Genomic DNA, 25,575 nt, shown 5'->3' on the forward strand with positions numbered 1-25,575 from the left:
GTCATGAGTCTCTAGTTCTTTGTATTACCTTGGTTTATGGTTTATGCTGAGGTTATTTATTTTCCTAAAGATTATGAACTTTCGTAATTACGCCTATAGTTGGTTTTCATTTCGAAGTTGCTGTTTAGCATCTGCTATCTTGACTGATTTTTTCCCGAAAGTCAGCGAAAAAGTGAAACTGTTAAAAATGGTTTAACTTTTCCTTTTTTCTTCTAAGTAGAGCCTAAAATTCTTTTCAGTAATTTTATTTTTTCTCGTTGAGACTTTCTTGGCTTTCTTTTTGTTAAATCTGCGTAGCAGATATACACGAATCTTCAAACAATCGTGATTCCCAAAACAAAATCTTTAATCCAACTTTTTAATACTCTTTGACCAATCATTAGTATATTCTTAGGTTATTCTCACGTATTTTGATATAATATTTTAAGTCGTAATTTCATTTTTGTGTTTGTGTGTGTTTTTCTTGTTTATCGAGTAAGTGGAAGTGAGTAGTCTCTCTAAATTTGAATCTCAATAAATTTTCAAAGTTATTCAAGTTTGTTGTGTTTATACGGCACTGGGTTTTGTATTGAAGATTTTCGAGAAAATTAAGCTAGCTGAAGCTTGTAACAAGCGAGTCACGGACTATTTACTTGCTGAACAATACTTTGTAAGGATGGACCTCTGAAGGCGAAAAGTGACTTAGACCCCGTCCACACTATGCCGGATAAATTTGAATCCGCAACTTTCACACCGAAACCGAAAAAAAAGTTTTTCGTCCACACATGAAAAAGGATAAAATGTTTCGCGTCCACACTAGTCAAAAAATCGTTTTCGGTGAAGAATTGTTCCGGATTCGCCCGGACTAATGTGGACGGTAGGCCTAACCGAATAAATAAAAATTCGGATTCAAATTCATCCGGCATAGTGTGGACGGGGCCTTAATCGTGGCGCAAACTGGTAATGAGTTCAATATACCGAAGTTTGTTTTTTGGTTTGAGTGAACGCGTTGTGTTGGGGGTTGCCTTTGTTGAAGGCACAATAGTACTAATGATGACTTCAAAGGCTTCCTCCAATAGTATTAAAAACCTAAGTACGTCATAAAACCAATAAATATTCCAGACATGTAGATAATGCTAATCAGTCCAATATTTCAAAAAGTCCGAAATTTACCAGAATGTTTAATAAAGGAGTTTTCAAAATTTAAGCCGATTCTCTCTGGCTCAAATTATTATTATTTATTTATATTATCTAAATATGTATTTCCACGTGACATTTAAACCAATAAGATTCGAGAGTTAACTTAAACAGGCGTACGTTAGCAATACTCTGGTTACCATGGTAATAGGACATCATCGTTATGGCTAGTGCCTTTCAAGTTTTACTTAACTACCACCTATCGTTATTCTAGGACTCAATAAATGGTATAAAACACTCTCATACCCAACAAATACAGTGTCTGTATTTGAAGCTATACTCTGTTTATTTTGCCAGAGAGTTATTTCAGGGCTCATAAGCGAACGCACCCGGATTACAATTAATTCTGTCTTACTGAGAGAGGAAATTCGAAAATTTATTTGGATAAATAAATAATGACTTTGGAGGTATGACGAATTTTTCAGAACACCTTGCGTAGTTGCTGGCTGATTATAGGGAACAAATACAAGGTCATTTAATGCCTTAGTTTTCTCAAATTTTGACGATATTTCGTCAAAGTGTTCGGATTCAAGAGACCATTTTTTCCCAAGAGCTTTGCAGGATCATTTCTCAACAGGTTATAACTGCAAATATGGAAAATTTCATAATCGTTATCCTCAAGGTAAGTTCAAGCCTAAATCTTTCGTTTATTTATTTATTTATCGGGATGTATAATTGTAAGTTTTCTGTCGCTCTTTTTCTCTGCGTCTTGCTCTATAATCTTGTATTTATTTTCGATATTGTTATTTCGTTTTAGATTTCAATATTCTGTTTCCTGTCCACTGCTGTATCAGCCAATTCTTCTAATTCAGGTAAGGAAATCCTATAAAATGCTTACTAAAAAAGAAAACTGGTTTCCTTTTGAATTATACTGTTAGCCTGGAAATCCTACAATATATACGGCTGAAAAGCTTTGCAAAACTTGCAAAAACAATTTATCTTAGCTCGAGGAAATCGAACTATCCAGTGTCGGTTAAAGAAAAACACTACTAGAAAATACTTGAATTTAAATTTTAAATATGCTTAAAAAATATCAATTTTCTGAGCAGAATTTTTATAATTAAAGTTTAGATTTTAAAAAATCATTGTCTGGTTTAGTTTCTAAGCTAAGTTTTTCTATACGGGGTAAAGTTTTATAATTTTTTATCTTCAAACTTTATTTTTTGGTATATTTTTATCGTGTGTTTTTGGGACAGGTGCTCAATATATTCATCCATGTTCTAGGGCCTTTGACTTGGCCAATCGCTTCAAACTCGATATTTTTTTAAATACGATGTTTTAGTAAAAATATTGCTGTAGTATTTAATCTTTTCCTTTCACGGTAATATTGGTATCTGTATAATAGTCCAAAAATGTTTTTGTTTATCATATTTTAAAATTCATACCTTTCCGATTCAAAACGTTTTCGGCAAATTAATGCAAATTCAAAGTCTTCGCTTTGGCTTTTCGGTTTGTTCTTGTTTATTTTATTCATTTTGATGCTAAGCTAGCACCAATAAAAATATTTTAAAAGAGGAGAAAATCCAACAACTGTGTGTTCAATATTTATGATAAATTTTTCGCTTGAAAAGGTGCGAGAATAAAAAGCTGTTCAAAGAAAAACGATTGCCGACGATTGCAGACTCAGTATTAATTATAGTTTAAGATTATTTGGTATTTTTTCGTAATATCATTTCTACTATCTTCTACATCTTCTTGATGCTTAATTTAGCTGTTTAAACGGCCTTTTTCAGAGAGAGTTTGGATGGGCTGATAAACCTTCATGAAAACTGTAGTTTCAAAGAATAGGAAAAATTGCCATAGTTACAGTTAGTCTTCCACTTCTCTCATTTCATCCGAAAAATATCGGTTTTGCTCGAAAGGCAATTAATTGTGAAAAAGTGCACGATGTCACTTTATTCCAGAAAACAATTACTCAAGAATTCGAATTTTCTTGATTTTAAAAATGATTTATGATTATTAATATATATGATTATTTATCCGAGTGGTAAAGCAAAGAAAAAATATCTCTTAAAGGATGCATAAATAGAAATTTTCCAAATGTTTATAGTAGAAATTTCCGAGATATGCTTCGCTTGTCATGCACAAAGGTTTCACTACTTTCTTTTCTCCTGATAGGAAACACTGCGCATTATCCACGAATCCTCGCATTCAAACTTTTGTGCGTGATAAGCTACAAGCATATCTCAGAAGTTAGCTATTGCCTTTGAAGTTTTTCATTTCCTCTAGCCTAGCCCTTAGGACCTTCCTTCCTGGAGAATTGCTTGTCATAAACTAGCTTTCAACCATTTTCACCCACGCTTTTATCTACTATCAGTACTTGTTACAACTATTATAAAAGCAACTGACACAAATGAAAATGGGGTTAACTCAATTTTAAATTTATCACATAACAAGGAAAGTGTTTTGGAAATTTTCGAAACTTACTTAAAATTTGTCAGAAATATTTCAGAATTCTTATATTTTATTACTTTTTTCTCTTTTCTTACTCCTTTCAGTGTTTTTTCAATCCGTGTCGAAACCGAAAAATACATTTTAGTTTGCCAAAAACGAGTATTTAAAATAGCTTCGCCTTTCGTCAAAACACTTCAAACAAAAACTAGCTATGAAATAAGTCGAAGTGATTAGGAGATCAAACTCCTGGATACCGACTGACAGTTCAAATTGATTGGTTTAAAGCAACGATAATGAAAATTCTAGAATAACTATTACATATAACAAACGTTTATCTAAAATAAATAATAAAATAAAATTTCAATGGAGCTTCAAAATAATCAGGATTTCCTCTTATTTATACTCTCTTGATTCAATATAAGTTTCTTGATAGAAAGGTCTAGCTAGAATCGACCATTACCTTGAATCTAAAGAGTTGCTACTTGTGACGTAGACCAAATGTTTCCCTTAATATCTATTAGATTTTGTAGAATGTTACTCAAACCGTTGTGAAATAGTAAAGTTATGGCCACTTAAAATACTTCAAACTACATTAAATCACTTAAAATACATCAAACAATTTTTTAGCCGGCGCCGACAATCAGTGAACTATACGCATATGTCTTTGTTGATTTTATTTCTTCTTGCTTTACAAAATTGTGAATTTTTAATAATTGTTCCAAATACTTCTGCCTATTCCAGACAATACCTTCTTGTGAATATAACTAAGATTTATTAAGAGTGTCTTTAAAAAATGAACAAATACTTAAAATTGCTATGGGAAAATATGTCTGATTACTTCAGACAATAGCGCGCGCACGAGCGAGATAAGTGATATAACGCGCCCTCTGATTAGTTGAAAACCTATGAACTATTTCCCCATGGGCTGCACGGTTCATCTTTTCTTGAATCTAGCTATATTATAAATCAATTAGACAACAGAAAGTCGCTCGCCCATTGCGTTTATCGAGAAAATACTAACTGTATGGCTAGTAGAGATATCGCACTTAAAATGTATTATTCCCTTCATTGTTTTAGTTTCCATTTTTATTGTAACATTTATATTTATTTGCGTGTACAGTCGTAATAACTCCAAGTCCAAGTGCCGTGAATGGCAGCATGCAGAGTACCACGCCCATTGCCGAAGCAACAGGAAATATGTCAAGCACCATTGCAGTGAATCAAACCTACGTGGCACCTCAACCGACAGCATCGCCTGGAGGACAGCCAGGTCAAGGACAGGGCCAGGGACAAGGAGGACAGGGGGGACAGTCGACACAATCGAACACTGCCGGACAGTCAGCTTCCGTAAGTCCGAATTCTACTGCTTCTGTGGTACTTCAGGAAACACCTTCAGCTGGGGGACAGTCAGCTGGGGGACAGTCAGCTGGGGGACAGTCAGCTGGGGGACAGTCAGCTTCTGTAAGTCCGAGCTCTACTGCTTCTGTGGTACTTCAGGAAACACCTTCAGCTGGGGGACAGTCAGCTGGGGGACAGTCAGCTGGGGGACAGTCAGCTGGGGGACAGTCAGGGCAATCGAACACTACCGGACAGCCTGCTTCTGTAAGTCCAAGTTCTACTGCTTCTGTGGTACTTCAGGAAACACCGTCAGCTGGGGGACAGTCGAGTGGACAATCAAGTTCCGGTGGACAGTCGAGTTCTGGTGTTCAAATATCCAATCAATTATCAGCGTACCTTAAAACCCTGAGTCCAGAGCAGAAAAAAGTGGTAGAAGAATTTGACACTAAGCGAAAGCAAGATATGCAAAAGGTATGGGACATTTTGGGGTTGTAAATATTATAATGTTCCATATTATTATATGGACTCCCCAACTCTCTAACTTATTATCTTTATTCCCCTCTGCTTTAGCTGGAAATTACGTCTGAGGTAAAGCCGTTGACGTCGGAGAGTGCCGATAGCAGTTTTATACCAAAATTTGGTTCACTGCTCGAGGATTCTCAAAGGTTTGGACAGGATTTTGACAATCAGTTCAATGCTAAACTTGACTACACTGTTAACACCAACTCCACTGGTAAGTTCGTAAGTTCAGGCAGGCTCAGGGACGTAGCGAGGTCTCGATCATAGAGGGGGCAACGTACCATTTTACCGTCAAATCCACAGGAATCCCGCATGAATTAATTAAATTTTGGTGAGGGGGGGGGGGGGGGGGACGTGCACACCGTTCCCCTCTCCCTACGCTAGTGGGCAGGCCAATATTGCAATCTTTTATCGCGAATTTTTAATGTCGTGCATTGCTTAAAATTGATTGTTCCTGAAAGGATTGCTTTTAGCTAAACCACCGTCCCCCATGTTTATGACTAGCATATTTTACCTTTCTATTACAGTTCTGCAGACGAAGAAGATTGACTGCGTTTCACAAAGGGTGAATCGCTTTCCAGTGAATCCACAGAGTACAGGACTAGCAGCAAACTTTATTTCGTTGCCTCTACAATGCCCCATGATCGTCAAACAAGGTATAACTATTCTTTTTTCTTTTTTTTTTTCATGTATGTATGATTATTATTTGCGTTCTTAGTACACCCGTCTAGAGGAATCAAATCCTTCCAAAGACTTTGTTCAGCTTGCTTCCATGGATGGGATGCGCTACGCCTTAACTAAACCTACAATTTACTTGACGTACATGAAGCTAAGTAATATTTCAAAGCCGACAATGAGGACTGGACGGGATTTCAAGTCAAAGCAATTAGTGGAACTAATTGCGCGGACTTGAAATCCCGTCCAGTCCGATATTGGGGGCTTTGAAATGACTTCTCATCTCATTAATTATTCGACTTGGAGTAACTGGAACAAAATTAATTCAGTCCTAGGACTGAATTAATTTTGTTCCAGTTACTCCAGACTGAATGCATTCCTTTCACAAGACTTTACCAGGTTTCAAGTAACATCATGTGACCCAAAAATAGCCCATTGATTGGCTGGTTTACTCATGAATTATTAATGAGTATGAGAATTATTGATAAAGAAAATTACATTATTCTTATTGAATTCCCTTTAGCTCCAGCCTCAAGAAGACGTCGTGATGTTGACTACAGCGTCGAGTTAAAGTGGGACTACCATCCTAAAGAAGACCCTGTTGAATACGTTCACATGTATCGATACATTCGAGCCAGGAGAGAAGCCGCTGAACAGCAGAATAACAGTTGTTCGCAGTCTCCTTGTTTGGGTAGGTAACCTGATCTATGAAATGATGAAAGAAATTCGAAAGGAATGAATGGAAATGAGAATAGGATTATTAGAAAATTGAAATTGAAGGGAATAATTTATTGGAAATTTATCTTAAAGATACGGTTAATGGAACGGTTAACCGAATTAATGCTGTTAGCAATGTCTTAAATAGGAATATCCCTTACTTATACATCTGAACTAGGAGTATCCCTTATATCTGAACTAGGAGTATCCCTTACCTGTTTTAAGAGTATCCCTTAACCTGATTTAGAAGTAACCCTTGCCTGATTTAGGAGTATCCCTTCACCTGATTTAGGAGTATCCCTTCACCTGATTTAGGAGTATCTCTTCACCTGATTTTGGAGTATCCCTTCACCTGATTTAGGAGTATCCCTTACCTGGTTTAAGAGTATCCCTTAACCTGATTTAGAAGTAACCCTTGCCTGATTTAGGAGTATCCCTTCACCTGATTTAGGAGTATCCCTTCACCTGATTTAGGAGTATCCCTTCACCTGATTTAGGAGTATCCCTTCACCTGATTTAGGAGTATCCCTTCACCTGATTTAGGAGTATCACTTACCTGAACTAGGAGCATCCCTTAACCTGAAATAGCCACGACCATCAAAGGTAGCTAGCTGCAAGACGTCTTGTTGGTGGAATAAGAAATAAATGAAATGTTTTAATGATGAAACAGCAGCAATAGTCACAACAACGAGAAAACAAGCAAACAAAAACCCGGACTTTACCAACAGTACATTTTGGTCCAACTGCTACCTTATTATAACCGCTAAAATAGAGCAAAAAACACATTGACCTTTTCTCTGCCTACGGCAAGCAATTTGTAAAAAAGCAGAATCGTCTAACAACCTGGAGCTCAAATATGCACGAAGAAACACAAATCAAATCTTTATCCCGGAAGTCGTTTTCCACGCGTATTATTCCACGAGGCACACTTACTATACATGCTAAAAGTTAAACTTTTTTTCTCCAAACATTTGGTTTCATTTTTCTGGAGGCAGGAGCCAGGAAAAAGAGTTAGGAAGAAGATTGTTATAATAATTGGAAATGTGGAATTTACTTTTTGGTTTCTTTTCAGACACAAGACTCAGCATGACATTGAAGATCACGAGCAGGAACTACACAACTGAACTTAACGACAAAGCTTCGAATCAGTACAAAACGTTGACTGAAAACATCAAAAACCTGGTAAGTGTTATTTACCATAAGAGAAAAGAGAGAAAGAGAAAAATGATGTACCATGTACAGGGCGGAAAAGAAGTGAGGTGAGGTGAGGTGAGGTGAGGTGAGGTGAGGTGAGGTGAGGTGAGGTGAGGTGAGGTGAGGTGAGGTGAGGTGAGAGAAAAATAAAAAGAAGGTGAGTGAAAGAGAGAATGCGAGACAAAGAAGAAGAAGAAGAGAGAAAAAGAGAAGGGAGGATTTTATTAGGTCTGCAACATTACACTACAGAGGAATGATAAAATCTGATGTTGTATTTATTTTCGTTTTATATACACTTAATTGAAAAAACGTTGTCGGGTTCAAAAAAAGGTTATATCATCAAAGCTAAGACCGAAGGGGAGCATGGGAAGACAAACAATTATGCTAATTTCATGCGTATTGCAGTTTTCCCTTCCTGTGCACATTTTATGCATCATGGCTTTGGCATGTTGTTAACCTAGGTCGACCGACTTTGCTCTACTCTGCATTTTTACATGTCTATATGCAAATATAACACACATTTTGGAGTACCCAAAATCCTTTTCGGTCTTAGATGATATGACCTTCTCGAACCCGACTACGTTTTTTCAATTTGGTGTATTTTGAATTTGACCTTTACCGGCACTAAATTGAGTTTCTGAGATGATACTTCAGCACCTAACGGCTCTTCTGTATTCATTTGTTTTAGCTACAATCATTATACTTATGAACGGTTTTATTTTATTTTGAAGCTGAGTAACAACATCACCGCTACAAATAGCAATTGGGTAATAAATATCCATGGCTTTGAACTAAGGTAAGCCTTTTGTTCAAATAGATCTTTCATGGTCTGTGTATCACTGAGTACCTCTCTCTCAATAGATGCTTTGTCCCATCACGTGATAGCCGCTATGACAGGAGGCACATTAATAGAGTCTTCTTTAGGGAAACTGAATTCTTTCTCATGTAAAACAGATTAGACCAGATTCAATAGCGCAGCGCACTGATTCTAAAAATAGCTTAAAGATTCGGACAAACATTGCACTCTGTTTGACCGCTACGAGGATTATACGAACCGATTTTATTATTTTTACTTAAAGTTACAATAATAACCCATGTAAACTAAGATCAACTGCGATCGGCTGTGAAAATTATCTGCTGAAAGTAAACTTGTAAATTTGTTTGTCCGAATTTCGCCTTTTTCTTCGTATTTATGACGTCACGGTTGCGCTGCGCTATTGTTTCTGCCTCCTGTCATGGCTGCCATCACGTGATGGTTGCAAAGTATCTATACGCCATTTTCGCATTCTCCATGATACATCGCGGCAAGAGAGTATGAAGTAAGAGAGCACATCTCCCACACATAGGTCTCTCTCTACCCATGAAACAAAAAGAAAGAACTTATTTGATATTCTATTTTTATACTTTCTTGATCAAGGTTATGGGGATAACCAGGGAGGGGGACAAATGTTATGCTAAAGAACGTTCAAAAAATGTTGCAAATGTATCTTAGGATATTTAAAGATGCCATTAAAAAAAAAAAAAACCAGAAAGAAAAAGAAAGAACTTTGAAGAAGTCTTTGAAGTAAACTTTGAGCACTTCTTTGTGAGTCAATACTTTTTTTCTGTAACGCTGAATGGCTTGATGTTCTAAACATGGAAAAATGGAAAATCAACTCGGAATGAAATGTTAATCAGGTTTCTACGGATAAAAGCAGGCATAGTGTTCATTCATTTGAGCATCGTTAAATTTATGACATTTTTTGCCCGGTTACTCCCCAAAAACAAAGCAATATACACCGAATCGAGATATGGCGACCAATTTGAATAACTATTGTTCTGCACTGACTATAGCCCTGGTTCACGTGGAAACACAAAAGCGTTTACACATGTAAGAGAGGCTAGTCAGTCCAGAACAATAGTTATCTCAAAAAACGTCCTTGTTTTTAAGAGGTTAGCACTTAATAGCCAGCGGCTAACAAAATTGTGGCCTTCGTTCCGTGATTGAATTGGAATTTGGGAGCTGATTTTTGTGGAAGAAGGAAAACCGGAGAGCCAGGAGAAAAACCCCCGAAGCACAGGAGAGAGCCAACAAACAATTCTACTCGCATACGACCCCGAGCCCGACGGGACTTAACCACGGGTCGCATTGATGAGAGGCGAGCGCTCACACCACTACGCCATCCATACTTCCCCATATTCATATTGTTCGCCGTCTTTTGATTTGGTGTATGGAAATGTATTCTAGTATTGTAATACATAAATATCGTAATGCGTTTTGTTTGTTTCTGTGTTACTAGCTCCGGAAGCATTGGTGTAAGCTTCTTTGTTGATTGCCCGACCACTTATTGGTCAAACATTAAAGATCAGCTTCAACTCATCGTTAGTGTTGCATCATTTGGAAACTATAGCATTAATCCTTCATTCTCGATTGTACAGAAAGTTACCGTTGGTAAGTTAATGTTTCTGAAGTTTCTTTGCAAGTGATTTGTTTCTTTGTTTTACTTTTCACTTCCTTCCTCTGTTCCTTCCTTTCTGTCTTCCTAATTCTTTTCTTTCTCTCTCCGTTCTTCTCTTCCTCCAATTCGTCTTGCTTGCTTGCTTGCTTGCTTGCTTGCTTGCTTGCTTGCTTGCTTGCTTGCTTGCTTGCTTGCTTGCTTGCTTGCTTGCTTGCTTGCTTGCTTGCTTGCTTGCTTGCTTGCTTGCTTGCTTGCTTCCTTCCTTCCTTCCTTCCTTCCTTCCTTCCTTCCTTCCTTCCTTCCTTTCCCTAATCCATTGAATTAATCTTCCTAGTTGATGGGGCTTGGTCTAAATGGTCTGCTTGGCCTGACTCACCCAACAGTTTCGAGGAATGTGGTGACAATTTCCGAGTTCGACGTGACAGAAGCTGTACTAATCCGAGCCCTGAAAATGGAGGCAAAAAATGCGAAGGACCAAGTGTAGAATACAAGAAATGCAGTACGTATAATGAAATAGCCTTTTTTATGCATGTGGAATTTATTTTCTCATTATCATAATAGGTACTCGCTCATCTATCATTTATTTGTCTTTTTCCATCTTTCAAACTGACCGCAGGCCGGTTATCTCGTTTGGTAAGAGCATAAAAGACTCACTGAAGACGCTTGTGATGACCATCTTCAGTGGCTGTGCTTATAGTTAACACAGGGCCCAAAGTAACTGACGAAAGCTGTTGACAATGACAATTTTTTATTTGACACCTTTACATAATAAAATAATATACGATTAAAAAAACATTTTTAACAATATATTAAGGAGCGAGCTAACTGGATTAACCGATACGGCCTATACTAAGCCAGTTAGGCTCAGGTCAAACGTCGAACTTCACATGAGCCGAACCTAATCGAATCAATGGATAACAAGGCGGTTTTGTTTGGTGCAATTGGGTTCGGCTCATGTGAAGTTCGACGTTTGACCTGAGCCTTAACTAACTGTTGTGGTGTCTCTGCCCTCACGGGAAATTTTAAAATAAAATAATAAATAAATAAACTAAACAGCATCATTTGATTTTAGATTGCAGTAGAACATTCGAGAACACAGGTGGTACAATATCTTCACCCTATTGGTCAAGCAAGAATTATCCATTTGATACAGAATGCGTCTGGATTCTTAAAGCTCCCTTCAATCACAGCGTTGTTCTTAATTTCGACGAGTTTAACTTGGAGTCGGATAAAAAATGCTTCTACGATTATGTGCAAGTTTTTGATGGTAGCAACTCCAGTGCGCCAGAGTTGATGCCAAGGACGTGTGGAACGAAAGGTTTTAACAGGACACTAAAGTCTAGTGATACGATTATGATGATAAAATTCAGGTCTGATAAAACCGTCAATGATAAAGGGTTTAAAGCTACTTGGACTAAAATGGTACAGCCTTGGAAGCGTAAGTGTTTATTACCTGTACAACGAATTCTTGGGGTACATGATACGTCATAGCCGCCATCTTGGCTGACGATAACAAAGCAATCCTCACTAGCTTCTCCGTTAGATCAACCATGATGGCGGCTGTTTCATTGTTATATATATCTCAAGGGATTTTGATTGCACCCCAAGAATAGCACGTTTTACTGTTAATGAAGAATTCAATAGTCATCCTGTCGATACACATGGAAACGAGGACCAGAACGCAATTCTTAAACTACTGTACTCTTAATCCGTTTGCAAATTAGTCAAAACATATGTAAATTTGACTTTCAAACATGCCTGATAAATTGGACTTCACAAAATGCCAAAACTTAGTGTCCATGCTTGAAACTTAAGGCTAATTCTTTCATATTGTGTTTGGTAATACAGTATCTTGGTCTGACAAAAGTATACTCGCGAAATATTTTGTATACTTGGAGAAAACAAACATTTATTTTCTCACTCAAAATCTTCAAAATTCTTAGAAAGTGCACGAATGCGCAAACAGTACGTTTTTCCCTGTTGTCGGTCGCGTCAAGGCACGCATACGGCACCTACTTTTTCAAAGTCATGCAAAAACTGTGCCAGACGTGCCGCTCAAGGGGTGTGTGTAGGCTGCAACAACAGCAACTGAGTTTGAGTATGCTGTTTGTGCTTATGAAGAGACTGCAAGTAAAACAGTCCTATTATAGTGCATACCATATATCCGTGGAAAACATTGAAAGAAATTGCACAAATTAGTAAGTTCAATAGACCTCAACAGATCATAGACCTACAAAACTTTGCACTAATTTTATGTGCTCTAACAAACTACTGCGACTATTTTTTTAGCACCAAAGCCAATCGAATACGAAGAACAAAATGTGACAGTCACCAACCTGATATCCTGCCCAACATACAACAATTCATTCATTCCCCTGGGAAAAGCCACGACCTGTCTTGATAAAAGGTACATAAAGAATTTAGTGTTGATTTAAAAATTTGCATGTCTTTCCGAATCCAAAAGAAGACTAGTGATGAACACGTGCATGTGATTGCGAGACACTACCATTACCCAACTCTTGATTATCTTGCTTCCTCTTTCCTTCTATTCACATCTCCCTCCCTCCCTCCCTCCCTCCCTCCCTCCCTCCCTCCCTCCCTCCCTCCCTCCCTCCCTCCCTCCCTCCTTTCCTTCCTTCCTTCCTTCCTTCCTTCGTTCCTTTCTTGCATCCTTCCTTCCTTCCTTCCTTCCTTCGTTCCTTTCTTGCATCCTTCCTTCCTTGCATCCTTGCTTGCTTCCTTGCTTCCTTGCTTCCTTCCTTCCTTGCATCCTTCCTTCCTTGCATCCTTGCTTCCTTCCTTTTTTCCTTGCTTCCCTCCTCCTTTCCTTCCTTCCTTGCTTCCTTCCATCCTTCCTTGCTTCCTTCCTTGCTTCCTTGCTTCCTACCTCCTTGACTTCCTTCCTTCCTCCGCTACTTTCGCAGTAATAGTCCTCGTTACCTAGGGCTAAATGCTTTCCCATTTTTGACATTCTTTGTTTGAGTTTTATCCATATTCGAGTGTCTTTTCATGCGCAACCGTAAAACAAAGAAACGATACTCTAGGGAATGGCACGTGGTCTGAAATAAAAAAAGAGTTCTATTGATCACGGTTTCTTTTTGTAGCTCCGGTGGTGACTGTTATTTCGAGAATCCTGCCTACCTCATCAGCTGCGTGATTGGCGTAAAGATGAGTCGAAATCTACCACTGACAGAATCTTCTGCAATAAACGCCACCTTCAGGCACATTATGGTATGATTTTCCAATCCAGTGGGGTAGAACCTTACCCGCTCCCTCCCTTCACCCCTGCCCCCCCTCCTCCCCCTCCATGGGGGTAAGTTCTATTCTGCTCTAAACTGCACCCTCTCCCCCTTGGGACCTATAAGTTGCCTGCAACTGACTGACTCCAAATGTATGTTGACGGATTCGAGTTTTGGATCAAACAATGTTGTTTTTGTAATGGAATATTACTTACGAATTCATAACTTTTCGAGTAATGGACGAAATATTTTCTTTTACTAAGGTAGGTTTTTCCTCTTCTCTTGTCTTTTCCTTAGCACAAAGACCTTTTCCCTGGCTTTTATACCGAGGACAAATTCTGTGTGACGTGGAACCAAAGTTTAAGGTAAATACTAAATGCACTGTCAAATAATAATAATAATAATAATAATAATAATAATAATAATAATAATAATAATAATAATAATAAAATCATTTGTAAAGCGCAAATAAAGTCAATATGCCAGAAATTGTTGGAAACCGTAGGATGGTAATGGTACGATGGAGAAGGTAGGATGGAAATAATAGGATAGTAGGAAAAAAAAGAAAAAAAAAACCTAACTGTGTGGGATTCGAACCACGTGTTAGCGACAGAAATTCTGGCAAAAAATCGATCCCACTTTGCCATACCCCCGAGACATCCGCAGAGCTGAGGCGTCGTATGGACTTCGGACCTGACGGCGATTAAATCCTTCTGCCCTTGGGTGTACGAATTACGCAAGAAAATGTTCTAGCCGAAGCATCAGGGGAGAGACCAGCCGGACCCCAGACCATATCGGCTAATCCCTTGCATCTCTGCCACGCACGGAATCGGTTGATAAATTGATGTTAAAAAGTCTAGTCTATCCGGTGCATTGTTTGCACGGGCATTGTTATGCTGATTAACCTGGAACCTTGGTCGAGTGGGAAGAAACTTGGGCTTCAAAAATACTCAGTCAAGCTCGGTTTAGGAGGGTTAGTAACTGGATGGGTGACCTAAACATTATACTTACTCCAGTTTTTTTTTATTTTTTTATTTTTTTTTTTTTTTTTTTTTTTCCTTTTTTTTTTTTTTCTTTTCCTTTTTTGATTTGAAAATAATAGAAATAATCATATCAAACTTTTGCGGTTTTTGCTTGCAGTTCCCCAAAGTGCGACATTTTTTTTTTACTTTCTTTCTTTGTGTTTGTTTTTGTTTTTTGTTTTTTTTGTTTTTCCTTTTTTTTTTTTTCTTTTCCTTTTTTGATTTGAAAATAATAGAAATAATCATATCAAACTTTTGCGGTTTTTGCTTGCAGTTCCCCAAAGTGCGACATTCTACTCTAATAGTTGTACATGCGTCTATATTTCCATAGCAAACTACCCAAAGAAGCCTGGACAAGAAAAGGGTGTTCTGTATACAGCACAAATTTAACCCACACCACTTGTAAGTGTGATCACACTGGGATATTTGCTGTTCTGGCGTCTGAAAAGGTAACATAAAAAATTTTTATCTCTAACTATATTTCAAACCGTCTGGATTTTTCTATTTTTGGTTTATTTCCGTGAAATAAATTCTCAACGGAATGTATCATCATGTATCATCATGTATCATCATCATGTATTATCATCATGTATCATCATCATGTATCATCATGTATCATCATCATGTATCATCATCATGTATCATCATCATGTATCATCATGTATCATCATATATCATCATCATAAATATCATTATCATCATCATTATTATCATCTTCATGTATCATCATGTATCATAATCATGTATCATCATCATGTATAATCATCATGTATCATCATCATGTATCATGTATCATCATCATGTATCATCATCATGTATCATCATCATGTATCATCATCATGTATCATCATCATGTATCATCATCATGTATCATCATCATGTATCATCATCATGTATCATCATATGTATCATCATCATTTATCATCATCATGTAGCATCATCATGTAGCATCATCATGTATCATCATCATGTATCATCATCATGTATCATCATCATGTATCATCATCATGTATCATCACCATGTATCATCATCATGTATCATCATCATGTATCATCATCATCATGTATCATCATCATCATCATCATGTATCATCATCATGTATCATCATGTATCATCATCATGCATCATCATCATGTATCGTGATCATGTATCATCATCATCATGTATCATCATGTATCATCTTGTATCATCATCATGTATCATCATGTATCATCATCAGTATCATTATCATATATCACCATCATTATCATATTCATTTACACCTTTTGGGCCTAACGCAACAGGAAAGAGGCAAGAATACGAATCTTTTATCGTGGATATTAGATATTGATGGATAAGTTTTGGCATATTATTTCGTACCTTGATATCCACTTTTTATCTTAAACAGGTTGTGTACAAGAAACTAACATTGCTGGCCAACACGTACAGTGGAATTGGTATTTCATTCTTCTTGATATTACTGGCCATCTTTCACATCGTCTGGAAAGTGTAAGTACACGATATTATAGGCAAATATCCTCAAAGCTTCATTCCAGAATTCCTGTATTTTGTGAAAGGGCAGAAGTCCATGGACTTCTAGAGGACTTTTGGAAAGGGCCAACGAAAAGAAATTAGGAGATATTTTTTTGGTCAGTTAGTTCTATACTTGATCGGTCGGTCGGACCGTAAGCCAGTCAAACGGTCGGTTTTCCATCAGTGAGTCACTTGGTCGGTTGTCCATCAGTGAGTCACTTGGTCGGTTGTCCATCAGTGAGTCTCTTGGTCGGTTGGTTATCAGTGAGTCACTTGGTCGGTTGGTCATCACTGAGTCACTGAGTCACTCAGTCTTTCATTTTTACGTATTTACGATATGTTTTCCTGATCCTATAGGAACATCCATGGAGGAGAGGTGATGCGAATGAACATTTGCGTGGCTATCATTGTCATGATGACAGCCTTCCTCATCGGTGCTAATGTGGAGGCTGAAAAGGTACGCCATCATGTAGAAGTCGATAGATAGTCTTGACAAACATTCATAGAACCTTAATGCAAAAGTACTTTTGTTATACGGAAACAACTTTCAAAATGGCGTTACGATTCCTTCACACCATCGCCTCCCTTCTCCCACCCACAAAAGCATCCCAACTCTTTTTATACGAAGTCCACTTTTTTACCCCTAGATTTTTTAATTTGATGACCATGTGATGTTATCGGGACAATTGTGTTAAGTATCTTGACTTTAGTTATTTCACCAAACCTTCCATTCGATACAATAGTGACCTGGTTCCATTGTTAAAAGACATACAAGTTCCTCCACGCACTCTGACGTTTAGACGTGAGTAAGATAACAAAATTATATCATTTTCAATTTTTCTTTAATCTAGACCTTGTGTGGCTTCCTCACGTTCCTTCTTCTGTTCTCTGTTTTTGCGCAATTCTTATGGCTCATGCTTCACGGTCTGCGGATCCATGGAAAGATTAAGGAAGTTTTTGCCTCGGGTTTCAACATCGAGATCGTCTACGTGGTCTTTGGCTGGGGTTAGTATATGAAAGCTACCCTCCATATATCGACCAGCATAGCTAACAATCTATCGAGTGGTCGATAAATAAAGGTGGTCGAACCTCTCTAAGCGACCAGTAATTAAATGAGCTATTTTACAGCTTTTTAGCTCCTTTAACTCTGTCTGTCTGTCTACCGGTCAATCGATCGGTCGGCCGGTCAGCTGGTTTATGAGATGGACTTACTGTCTTTATATCTTCAGGTCTTCCTCTTGTGTTATCCCTGATTGCCATTGGAATTCAAGTTGAGATCAAGAATGAAAAAGATGTGTATGTAAACCATTCAATATATATATCATGATACACAATCCTTATAATACCCTCAGTGTACTGCAATAAACCGTATTTACTCGTTTAAGCGCCGTGGCGCTTATTAATTTTTTTGGGGGGTTTCATGTACTGTGTTTGGTACAAAGTGAATACAAACGTTTAAAAAATACCAATGTGTTTTTTTTTGTATAGATGCGGTGCTTATTCGGGGCGGCACTTATTAATAATTGTCCTCTTTTACTCCGACGAAGGACTAGCGTCCGATACATCAGTAAGTTTTTTCATCTTTTCACGGTGTATAATTTACCTTTTCATCATTAATAATTTCGGTCTTGTCGGCGCTTATTTGAGGGTGGCGTTAAATCGGGGGCGGCGCTTAAACGAGTAAATACGGTAAATATAATAGATATAATAATATAAGAGAGCTAGCGGTGTATAAAACATAAATGATGAAAATGATGGAAAGCTTTATTTGTTACAGTTTTTTTTTTGTTGTTACATTTGTTTAGAAAAATCCGAAAAATGAAGAAACATAATAGAAAGAAAAATTTAAGTTAATAATGTTTGGAAGAATATGTAAATAGAAATGAAAATTGCCAAAGTCATGCTCATAAGGAGAGTTGTATCCATGGAGCATGCGCAGTTTTAGACAAGTGCATCCCACAAGTGTTAATGGGTACTGAGACATGACTTTGTATCCAAAAGAAACGACGAATGTTTTACAATAAGATCATATAAGGAGAGTTGTATCCATGGAGCATGCGCAGTTTTGGAGAAGTGCATCCCACTAGTGTTAATGGCTACTGAGACATGACTTTGTATCCAAAAGAAACGACGAATGTTTTACAATAAGAACATATAAGGAGAGTTGTATCCATGGAGCATGCGCAGTTTTGGACAAGTGCATCCCACAAGTGTTAATGGGTACTGAGACATGACTTTGTATCCAAAAAGAAAACGACAAATGTTTTCCAGTAAGAACATACGATTGTTCTGAAATGCGGAGAATCCGCACAGGATATAGAGTGTGGACTGTGTCTCGATTTAGATCGACGAGAGAACGTGTTTATGTGATAGGTTGTCATTCATATGCACATTATATATCTCTTGTGTGTGGAATTTGAATTCCTTTGGCTATTAGATCAATATGGTAATATATACATTTTTGTAAAGTGTAATCATAATCAAAATCGAGTTTGAAATTTATATTCTTAAATACAATCAGAATATTTAAAAATAGTCATAGTTATATATATGTTGGTATCAAAATATACAGATATTTCAAAAAAAAGGTTGCATACTGAATAGTGCATTCCAAGACTGAAGTGCATAGGATTAATAATAATAATTCATTTTATTTTTAGTGTTTTCCATCTAAAACAATATACTAACTACATGTAGAGAGTTAATTGCTGTATATTTACTTTTTATTTCAAATTCACGAGACCCACAATGCCCTTTGGTCTTGGAATGCACTATTCAGTATGCGGTATTCAGTATTCAACCTTTTTTGAAATAGCTGAATTAAAACTAATACTCACATATGCTTGTTTTTATAAATGTTTAATAAAACAATTATTGAAGTACTTACAAATCAAATGTTCTTTCACAAACTTTTTACTGAGAGGACACAAACGTTTTAGGCCAGAAAATTATCTGTTGACTACAGAATAAGATGCGATGTGTCTGCAGACATTACATCAAAATTATAAAATCAAATCGAATAAGGAGTGAGGTTAATTAGTGAAGAAAAGTAGAGTGTTTTGGATGTTGTTTTGGGTCCCACATTGAATAGCACATTTTTTGTTTATATGAACGAAGGTCTTTTACTCCCTAGGGATTTGACAATGCGTACCAAAAATTCGCTTTTCCATGGGATAGAAAAATGTATATCAGAAATAAATAAAGAAAAAGAGTAAAAAAAATGTAGAAACGGAAACGTAAGATAAATACAACATTAAAGGACTCTAAAAACAGTTGCAATAATAATAGTAGTTCGTGCATCAAGGAAACAGTCAGCATCATTTTGCAGGTTATTGAAATGGCTAAATGTACACTAGACAATGTACATCCCCGGCGATAACACACATCCCACATGTAAAAGTCTGGAGTAACTTTTGTTATGTTCCGCATTCTAGTTCCCTAGGGAATTGGCCTTTTTTTTCAAACTTGTTTATTTTTACCGACGCATTTTATATTTGTTCGAGCAGACGAAGAAACTTGTACAAAGATAGTACATCCCATATGGATAGATAGCCTGGTATTATGTAGGTAGTTGCATTGTTCCGATTCAGGGAGGTTGGGTGGGGACAAGGAGGATCCTATATGGATTTTCCACTTCACTTTTCCAAGGATTCAATTTTAAGATCCTTCCTTGCTGGATATCCACATTTACCAAGGATCTGATGGAGATGCTGGCTCGATGCACGGCGTCTCTACGTGGGTCTTCCATGATGTCTCCCTGTTCAGAGAGTACGATAAAAGGCAAAATACAGATGCTCGAGTGGAAAGAAACGTTCGAAAAGGGTAGTTTTGTACAAAAATTGTACATCCCACATGGACAGTTGTGACTAAAAGATAGAGAAGAGAGGCATCTGCATAGGGAGGAAGAGGGGGTAGATGGAGGACGAAATTATGAAACGAAAATTCGACTTCTAAATAGAGACATTCTAGAGTGTCTCTATAAAACTGAACACTTAGTATATATCCAAGATTCTTAATTAGTCTTTAAGGGTCGGATCAAAAGTACCCCCTTTGAAAAATCAAAAAAAAAAAATGTTTTGGTATAAAAAATAAAGGAGTTAAAAATCAAAAAAAGAAAAAATAAAAAAATAAAAAAATAAAAAAAAATCAAAAGAAAAATGTTAGGGTTAGGGTTAGGGTAAAGATCGTTAGGGTTAGGGTTAACGTTAACCCTAACCCTAACACTCAAAACACTAACCCTAACCCTAACACAAAATTCTAGCTAGCTAGCTAGAATTATTGCTAGGGTTCTAACCCTAACACTGTTATTTATCATTGTCTCTTAATCTCTATTTTCGATTAATTTGTTTTCTTTGCAATGAAAGAGAGGAACTTTCTAAACGACCCCAAGGAACCAAGCCACGCCCTTGCATCTCTATCTTTTCCTCACAATTATCCATGTGGGATATACTATTTTCATACAAATCTACCTTTTCCATTCTTTTTTTCCAATCAATTATCTTTATTTTGTCCTTTATTCGTGAAGAGGTGTTTTGCATCAAGCATCACCGTCGCATCTTTGAAAAGAAAGCTAGATATCAATCAAGCAATGATGTCAAAATATTAAAATTTGGAGATATGGAAATGCAACTACCTCAATCTCACCAACCTAGCCGTCCATGTGGGATGTACGATCTTTGTACAATTTTCCCTTGGGAATTAGAACGCGTCGACTTACCTAACCTTATTGGGATCTTTTCCGTGTGGGGGCGTCATATTAACGTTGTATATGTTCTACATTTTATGTTCTTAATTTTTAACCATTTTTACACCCCGAAGAAAATCGCAGACAGTGATACTTTTTCTCATTGATATTTTTTTGTACGCATTCTCAATTCCATTGATCGCAATTTATTCTGTAAATCAAACACAAAGTCAATTTTTCATTAAATTTTTTATTTATTTTTCCTTTCTTTAAAAAAACTTTAAAATATTTTCTATTGAAGGGGTTTTACTTATTCCGTGAAATACCTGGTACCTCTATTAGTCTAATATCAAGATAATAACTTCAATCTATACTGGGCACAATAGCAATAATAATAATGGGAGGTTCTTATATAGCGCATTTATGCAACGTCTCAATGCGCTTTACATTTATGACCAGTGGAAGACTTTACGTGCTGCATATTAAATAATATAATCTTTCTTCATAACAAGTTTAGAAAAATAATTACTAGCTATTATTTTGATCACAAGATTATTCTCGTATCATCATTCAACTCATTTGACAAGTCATGTCCCTGTACTAGACTCTGCTTTAAATCCTGACACTTGTGGGATCCATCGATTAGTCTTTGCGCATGCGTTATTGCCATTTTTTAAACACGAAAATCTCGCTTATGTGCACAGCATGTAACAAATAAGCAAACCTCTTTCGTAGTATTTATCTATCTGATTTATGTTTTAATACAGGTGCTGGACAGCAGTTGCTGGTGGTTCCATGTGGGGGTACTCTGCACCATTACTCGTTATTATCCTGGTAAGTCGACCCTAAAGCATCACTACTACACTATACAGTGCACCCTTCTATTCTTCGTTTGCACGTTACGTCATCGCGGCCATGTTGGTGCCATTTAACAAAAGATTTCTCATTAGCATCCATTGTTAACGGCACCACAATGGCCGCCATGTTTTTGTCTTTTAACTCTCTTGGGAATGCTTGCAACCCATCAATAGAGCGTTTTCACTCCCGTGGCAATGCAGCCATATTGGTGTACCAAACAATAGAAACTTACTGCACAGTTGCATAAAAATAGAGTTCAATTCCCAGAGGATAGAAAATGTATTGTTTTGGAACACCAAGATGGCCGCTAGAATTTTCTTGAATGCGATAGAATGCGAGACTGCCAGAATGCGAGATTAACATGGAAACACCTAAGGAACGCCTCAAATTCCATCGAGAAAAAGTGTACTTTCTTTTAGTATTTTCATGTTACACTCGCATTCGAGAAATTTATCAGGAGAGTCATTACTGCTTTCTTTATTTATTCCTAACTCTTCCATCCCGTTCTTTTCTTTGTCATCTTTTACCGGATTACTTAGCAATGGTTCAGAGACTATTTGTCTGTACCCCTGAATGGGGTCTGGTGGGTGGGGTGGAGAGAAACTGTGTGTACAAGAGTGTATTCGTTTTCTTACATTCTTACATTTGGAAATCAGTTCATGGGTTTAGAAATACCATCACTGATAAACTGTTCTTTTTTTCCCCAGTTGAACATCTCTGTCTTGATGGTGGGTGGGGTTGAGAGAAGCTGTGTGTACAAGAGTGTATTCGTTTTCTTACATTCTTACTTTTGGAGATCAGTTCATGGGTGTAGAAATACCATCACTGATAAACTGTTCTTTTTTTCCCCCGTTGAACATCTCTGTCTTGATGGTGGGTGGGGTTGAGAGAAGCTGTGTGTACAAGAGTGTATTCGTTTTCTTACATTCTTACTTTTGGAGATCAGTTCATGGGTGTAGAAATACCATCACTGATAAACTGTTCTTTTTCCCCAGTTGAACATCTCTGTCTTGATTGCAATTCTGATACCAACCACTGAAAGAAAAACCAAATACGACTACCGTGAGATGAAGTAAGAATAATCGTCATTTTTTGATTAGTTACAATATAGTGTACAGAGGATTGTGAGTCCCTTAGGAATGAGGTCACAACCTAACTACTATAATTTGACACCCTATTACCCACCACCTCTGGAAGAGAAATCCTGTATAATTTGTCCTCAAATTTCTCCAAAACACAAAAGAAATAAATGTAATGTATTTTTCATTTCAACGGATTTCTGAGGAGGAGGGAGTTCTAAATTAATGAACCTAGGTCCCTATTTTGGACCATTGTTTTGACCTTGGCCTCTGTAGAGCTTACAAGGAGACGTTCCAGAGTGTCATACATACCCGCTCCTGTAGGTAAATAGTCTTCAGATTCACGATGGAGTAATCAGTAGCGTTGGCATTTGTTGTTTTCAGGTATCGCGTTATCAAAGATGGTGTTCTTCTTGTCTTGTTTGGGGTCACTTGTTTGACTGCCTACTTGACAGTTGCCAACGAGACTTTCGCGCCACAGTACTTCCTGACCATTTCAATCATCCTGCAGGTAGGATATAACAAGAGATATAATGGATTTAAGAAGATTGCTTGTTGGGATTAGTTTGTTTGTAATTTAAGAACAATACCATTTTTCAAACGAACGAACGAACGAACGAACGAACGAACGAACGCCGCCCGCCATCCCTTATGAATACTATTTTCTATCGTTCCGTTGTCAATAAGCTATTATTTCTTTATTTACAGGCTGTTGCCATGATTGTCTTCGGACGAGAGGTACGTCCACTTCCATTCTGTACTGAATATTCTATTCCTATACATCGAAACGCGGAGTATAATTCAACGATATTCTTTTTATTAGGGTCGCAAAGATTTCGTAAAACTTAAGAAGAAGAAGGTGGATATGGCTGACTCATTATCTCAGAACACCAACGAAGAAGACTTCCCGGAAAGGTTCGATGAAGAATCTATGTCTGATCGAAGGAGCAGCAAGAAAAGCGGCAAGTCAGGGGTAAGTCAGAATTGTTTGTTCATCTTTCACTAGGCCTGCAGGCTGTTCTGTCCTTTTCTGGCTTGTACTGCCCGCTGTTTCCTCCTCTACTTGCCTCTCCCCTCGCCTGGTTAACCTAGTAGGCTGCCTCTCCCCTCGTCTGCTTGACCTAGAAGACTGCCCTGCCCTGCCCTCTCCTTCCTTGCCCTCCTTGCCTAGTCTTCCCTGTCATAACCTTACCTGCCTTGCTTGTCCTAGATTTTTTTAGAGTTGCCCGCCTTCAATCCTCACTCAAATGGAAGCCCTTGTCTTTGAGCTCATTGTCAGTCTGTCTGCAGGCTGTTCTTTCCTGTTGCCCATTCTGCTATTTGAAATCCATTTTTGTCCTCCAAACTGAGCTGCTCTGGTAACTAATGCAAATAAAGGGGTCTATAGCTTTCGCTCCATAATAACCTTTTAATGTGTGATAATATTTCTTATCAATAGATCAATTCTCCTGGCGTAGATGCTCGAACGAAGAGCCTGAGAAGCGGAAAACAGCAGGAAACAGACATCGATGCTTAGCGAAACCTCACTGCACGTATATCCAATATAACCTACACGAGAGATATCCATATTTACTGCACATGCCCGGGTGTGTCAAATCCTGTTACTTTTAGTATAGGGAGGGTATGTTTTAAACCCGTGATTCGTAAGTGAATGTTCTTATGGAAAGCCATTACTCTGTCTACCTAAGACGCGAGAAGTCGACGCTAAAGAACCCCCTTCACCCTCACTGAAAAAGCATACCTTCCAATAGAATCCTTGCATGTGACGTCAATGCAGCTCAATTTGGAGGAAAAAGAAAAGAATTTTAATCTGAGAATTGAAAATCTAGTGTTATGTTCTCCAAAACGAGCTGCACTCCGACGTACTGCAAGGGGTCTATAGATTTACAATTGTGAATGACATTAGAGGTGCAGACATGCACAAAATCGTACTCGACGGCCCCTTTTACTTAGATGCATGGCTTAGAAATCCATAAGCCAGCCTATTGTTCTTGTGTGGGGGACTAAATAATATTCTTTTTTTTTCTTTCTAACTCTTGAAGTAATGTTCTCACGGCGAGTTTAAAATTCATTTCAATTCCAATTAGTCTCGATCTTAATATTTTAATATTTTCCATAGAAAAAGAGCTGGCTTTGGTCTTGCTACGTTAGGTGTTAAGGTCACGAAATAAAGCCTTTGACTGCTATCAGCTTATCTTCAAAAATGCTAGTCAATAAGAATCGAAAAAGTGTGCAATAATGAGGTGTCACTTTTCTCTTGAAACAGTGGATTTCCAGGCCAACAATGAAAAATAATAACGTTAAATAAGCACGTGATAATAGTAACAGAGTGACTGATGTGTGTTTTATGTTAATTGAATATTATTCTTAAGTTCTATGTTTGACCCTCCCCCTCCAAAAACAGTGTACCTTTCCTGAAGATTGATGAATTTTGAGCAACATTTTGGATCATTAGTTAATATTAAGGAGTTTGACTTTAAAAAAATCAACGAATTACACTCAAATATGTATTCAATTCATTCACGACAGTGCAAGTTATTTGGCTTGTGCCGTATTCAGTAAACACGCGTACATTTTGTAGAGAAAGAAATGAAGTGTTCAAACCAACAAACACATTTTTGAATAAGCAAGTGTAAGACTGCTTTTTACGAATAAATAGCACTTAAATCACTAGGGTGTTTTCTTGAACTGTGTCACTTCTCAAATTACGATACATGATGATCATCCAT

The 25,575-nt window shown here is 37.4% G+C and overlaps 1 protein-coding gene across 2 annotated transcripts; it reads left to right on the top strand.

Moving 5' to 3' along the window:
- Positions 1-1,407: 1,407 nt before the first annotated feature.
- Positions 1,408-25,517, top strand: LOC116292596 (uncharacterized). 2 transcript variants are annotated; one of them, XM_089039239.1, is made up of 25 exons: positions 1,415-1,798; positions 1,934-1,988; positions 4,691-5,379; positions 5,479-5,641; positions 5,955-6,083; positions 6,626-6,793; positions 7,892-8,001; positions 8,745-8,809; positions 10,293-10,444; positions 10,786-10,950; positions 11,524-11,889; positions 12,741-12,858; positions 13,556-13,682; positions 13,988-14,055; positions 15,044-15,161; positions 16,101-16,201; positions 16,583-16,682; positions 17,077-17,230; positions 17,455-17,521; positions 21,677-21,743; positions 22,763-22,839; positions 23,231-23,357; positions 23,555-23,584; positions 23,670-23,819; positions 24,285-25,517. In XM_089039239.1, exons 1-25 carry the CDS (start codon positions 1,769-1,771, stop codon positions 24,360-24,362), a joined length of 3,474 nt encoding a protein of 1,157 aa, XP_088895365.1. In that variant the 5' UTR covers positions 1,415-1,768; the 3' UTR covers positions 24,363-25,517. The 2 variants fall into 2 exon arrangements, with proteins under 2 accessions (XP_088895366.1, XP_088895365.1); XM_089039240.1 differs by lacking the exons at positions 22,763-22,839; positions 23,231-23,357; positions 23,555-23,584; positions 23,670-23,819; positions 24,285-25,517 and adding an exon at positions 22,475-22,673 and having other exon boundaries at positions 1,408-1,798.
- The last annotated feature ends 58 nt before the right edge of the window (positions 25,518-25,575 follow it).

The sequence above is a fragment of the Actinia tenebrosa genome, unplaced genomic scaffold (genome assembly GCF_029948245.1).
Source record: "Actinia tenebrosa isolate PJP-AT-01 unplaced genomic scaffold, QUT_ActTen_1.0 PGA_scaffold6__47_contigs__length_16458017, whole genome shotgun sequence".
Lineage (NCBI taxonomy): Eukaryota > Metazoa > Cnidaria > Anthozoa > Actiniaria > Actiniidae > Actinia > Actinia tenebrosa.

Excerpts from the sequence above, each read along its gene's own strand:
- LOC116292596 (XM_089039239.1), top strand. The coding sequence starts at position 1,769 with ATGGAAAATTTCATAATCGTTATCCTCAAG. Across the intron at positions 6,794-7,891 it reads TTCGCAGTCTCCTTGTTTGG|ACACAAGACTCAGCATGACA; the intron begins GTAGGTAACCTG and ends GTTTCTTTTCAG. Across the intron at positions 16,683-17,076 it reads CTAATGTGGAGGCTGAAAAG|ACCTTGTGTGGCTTCCTCAC; the intron begins GTACGCCATCAT and ends TCTTTAATCTAG.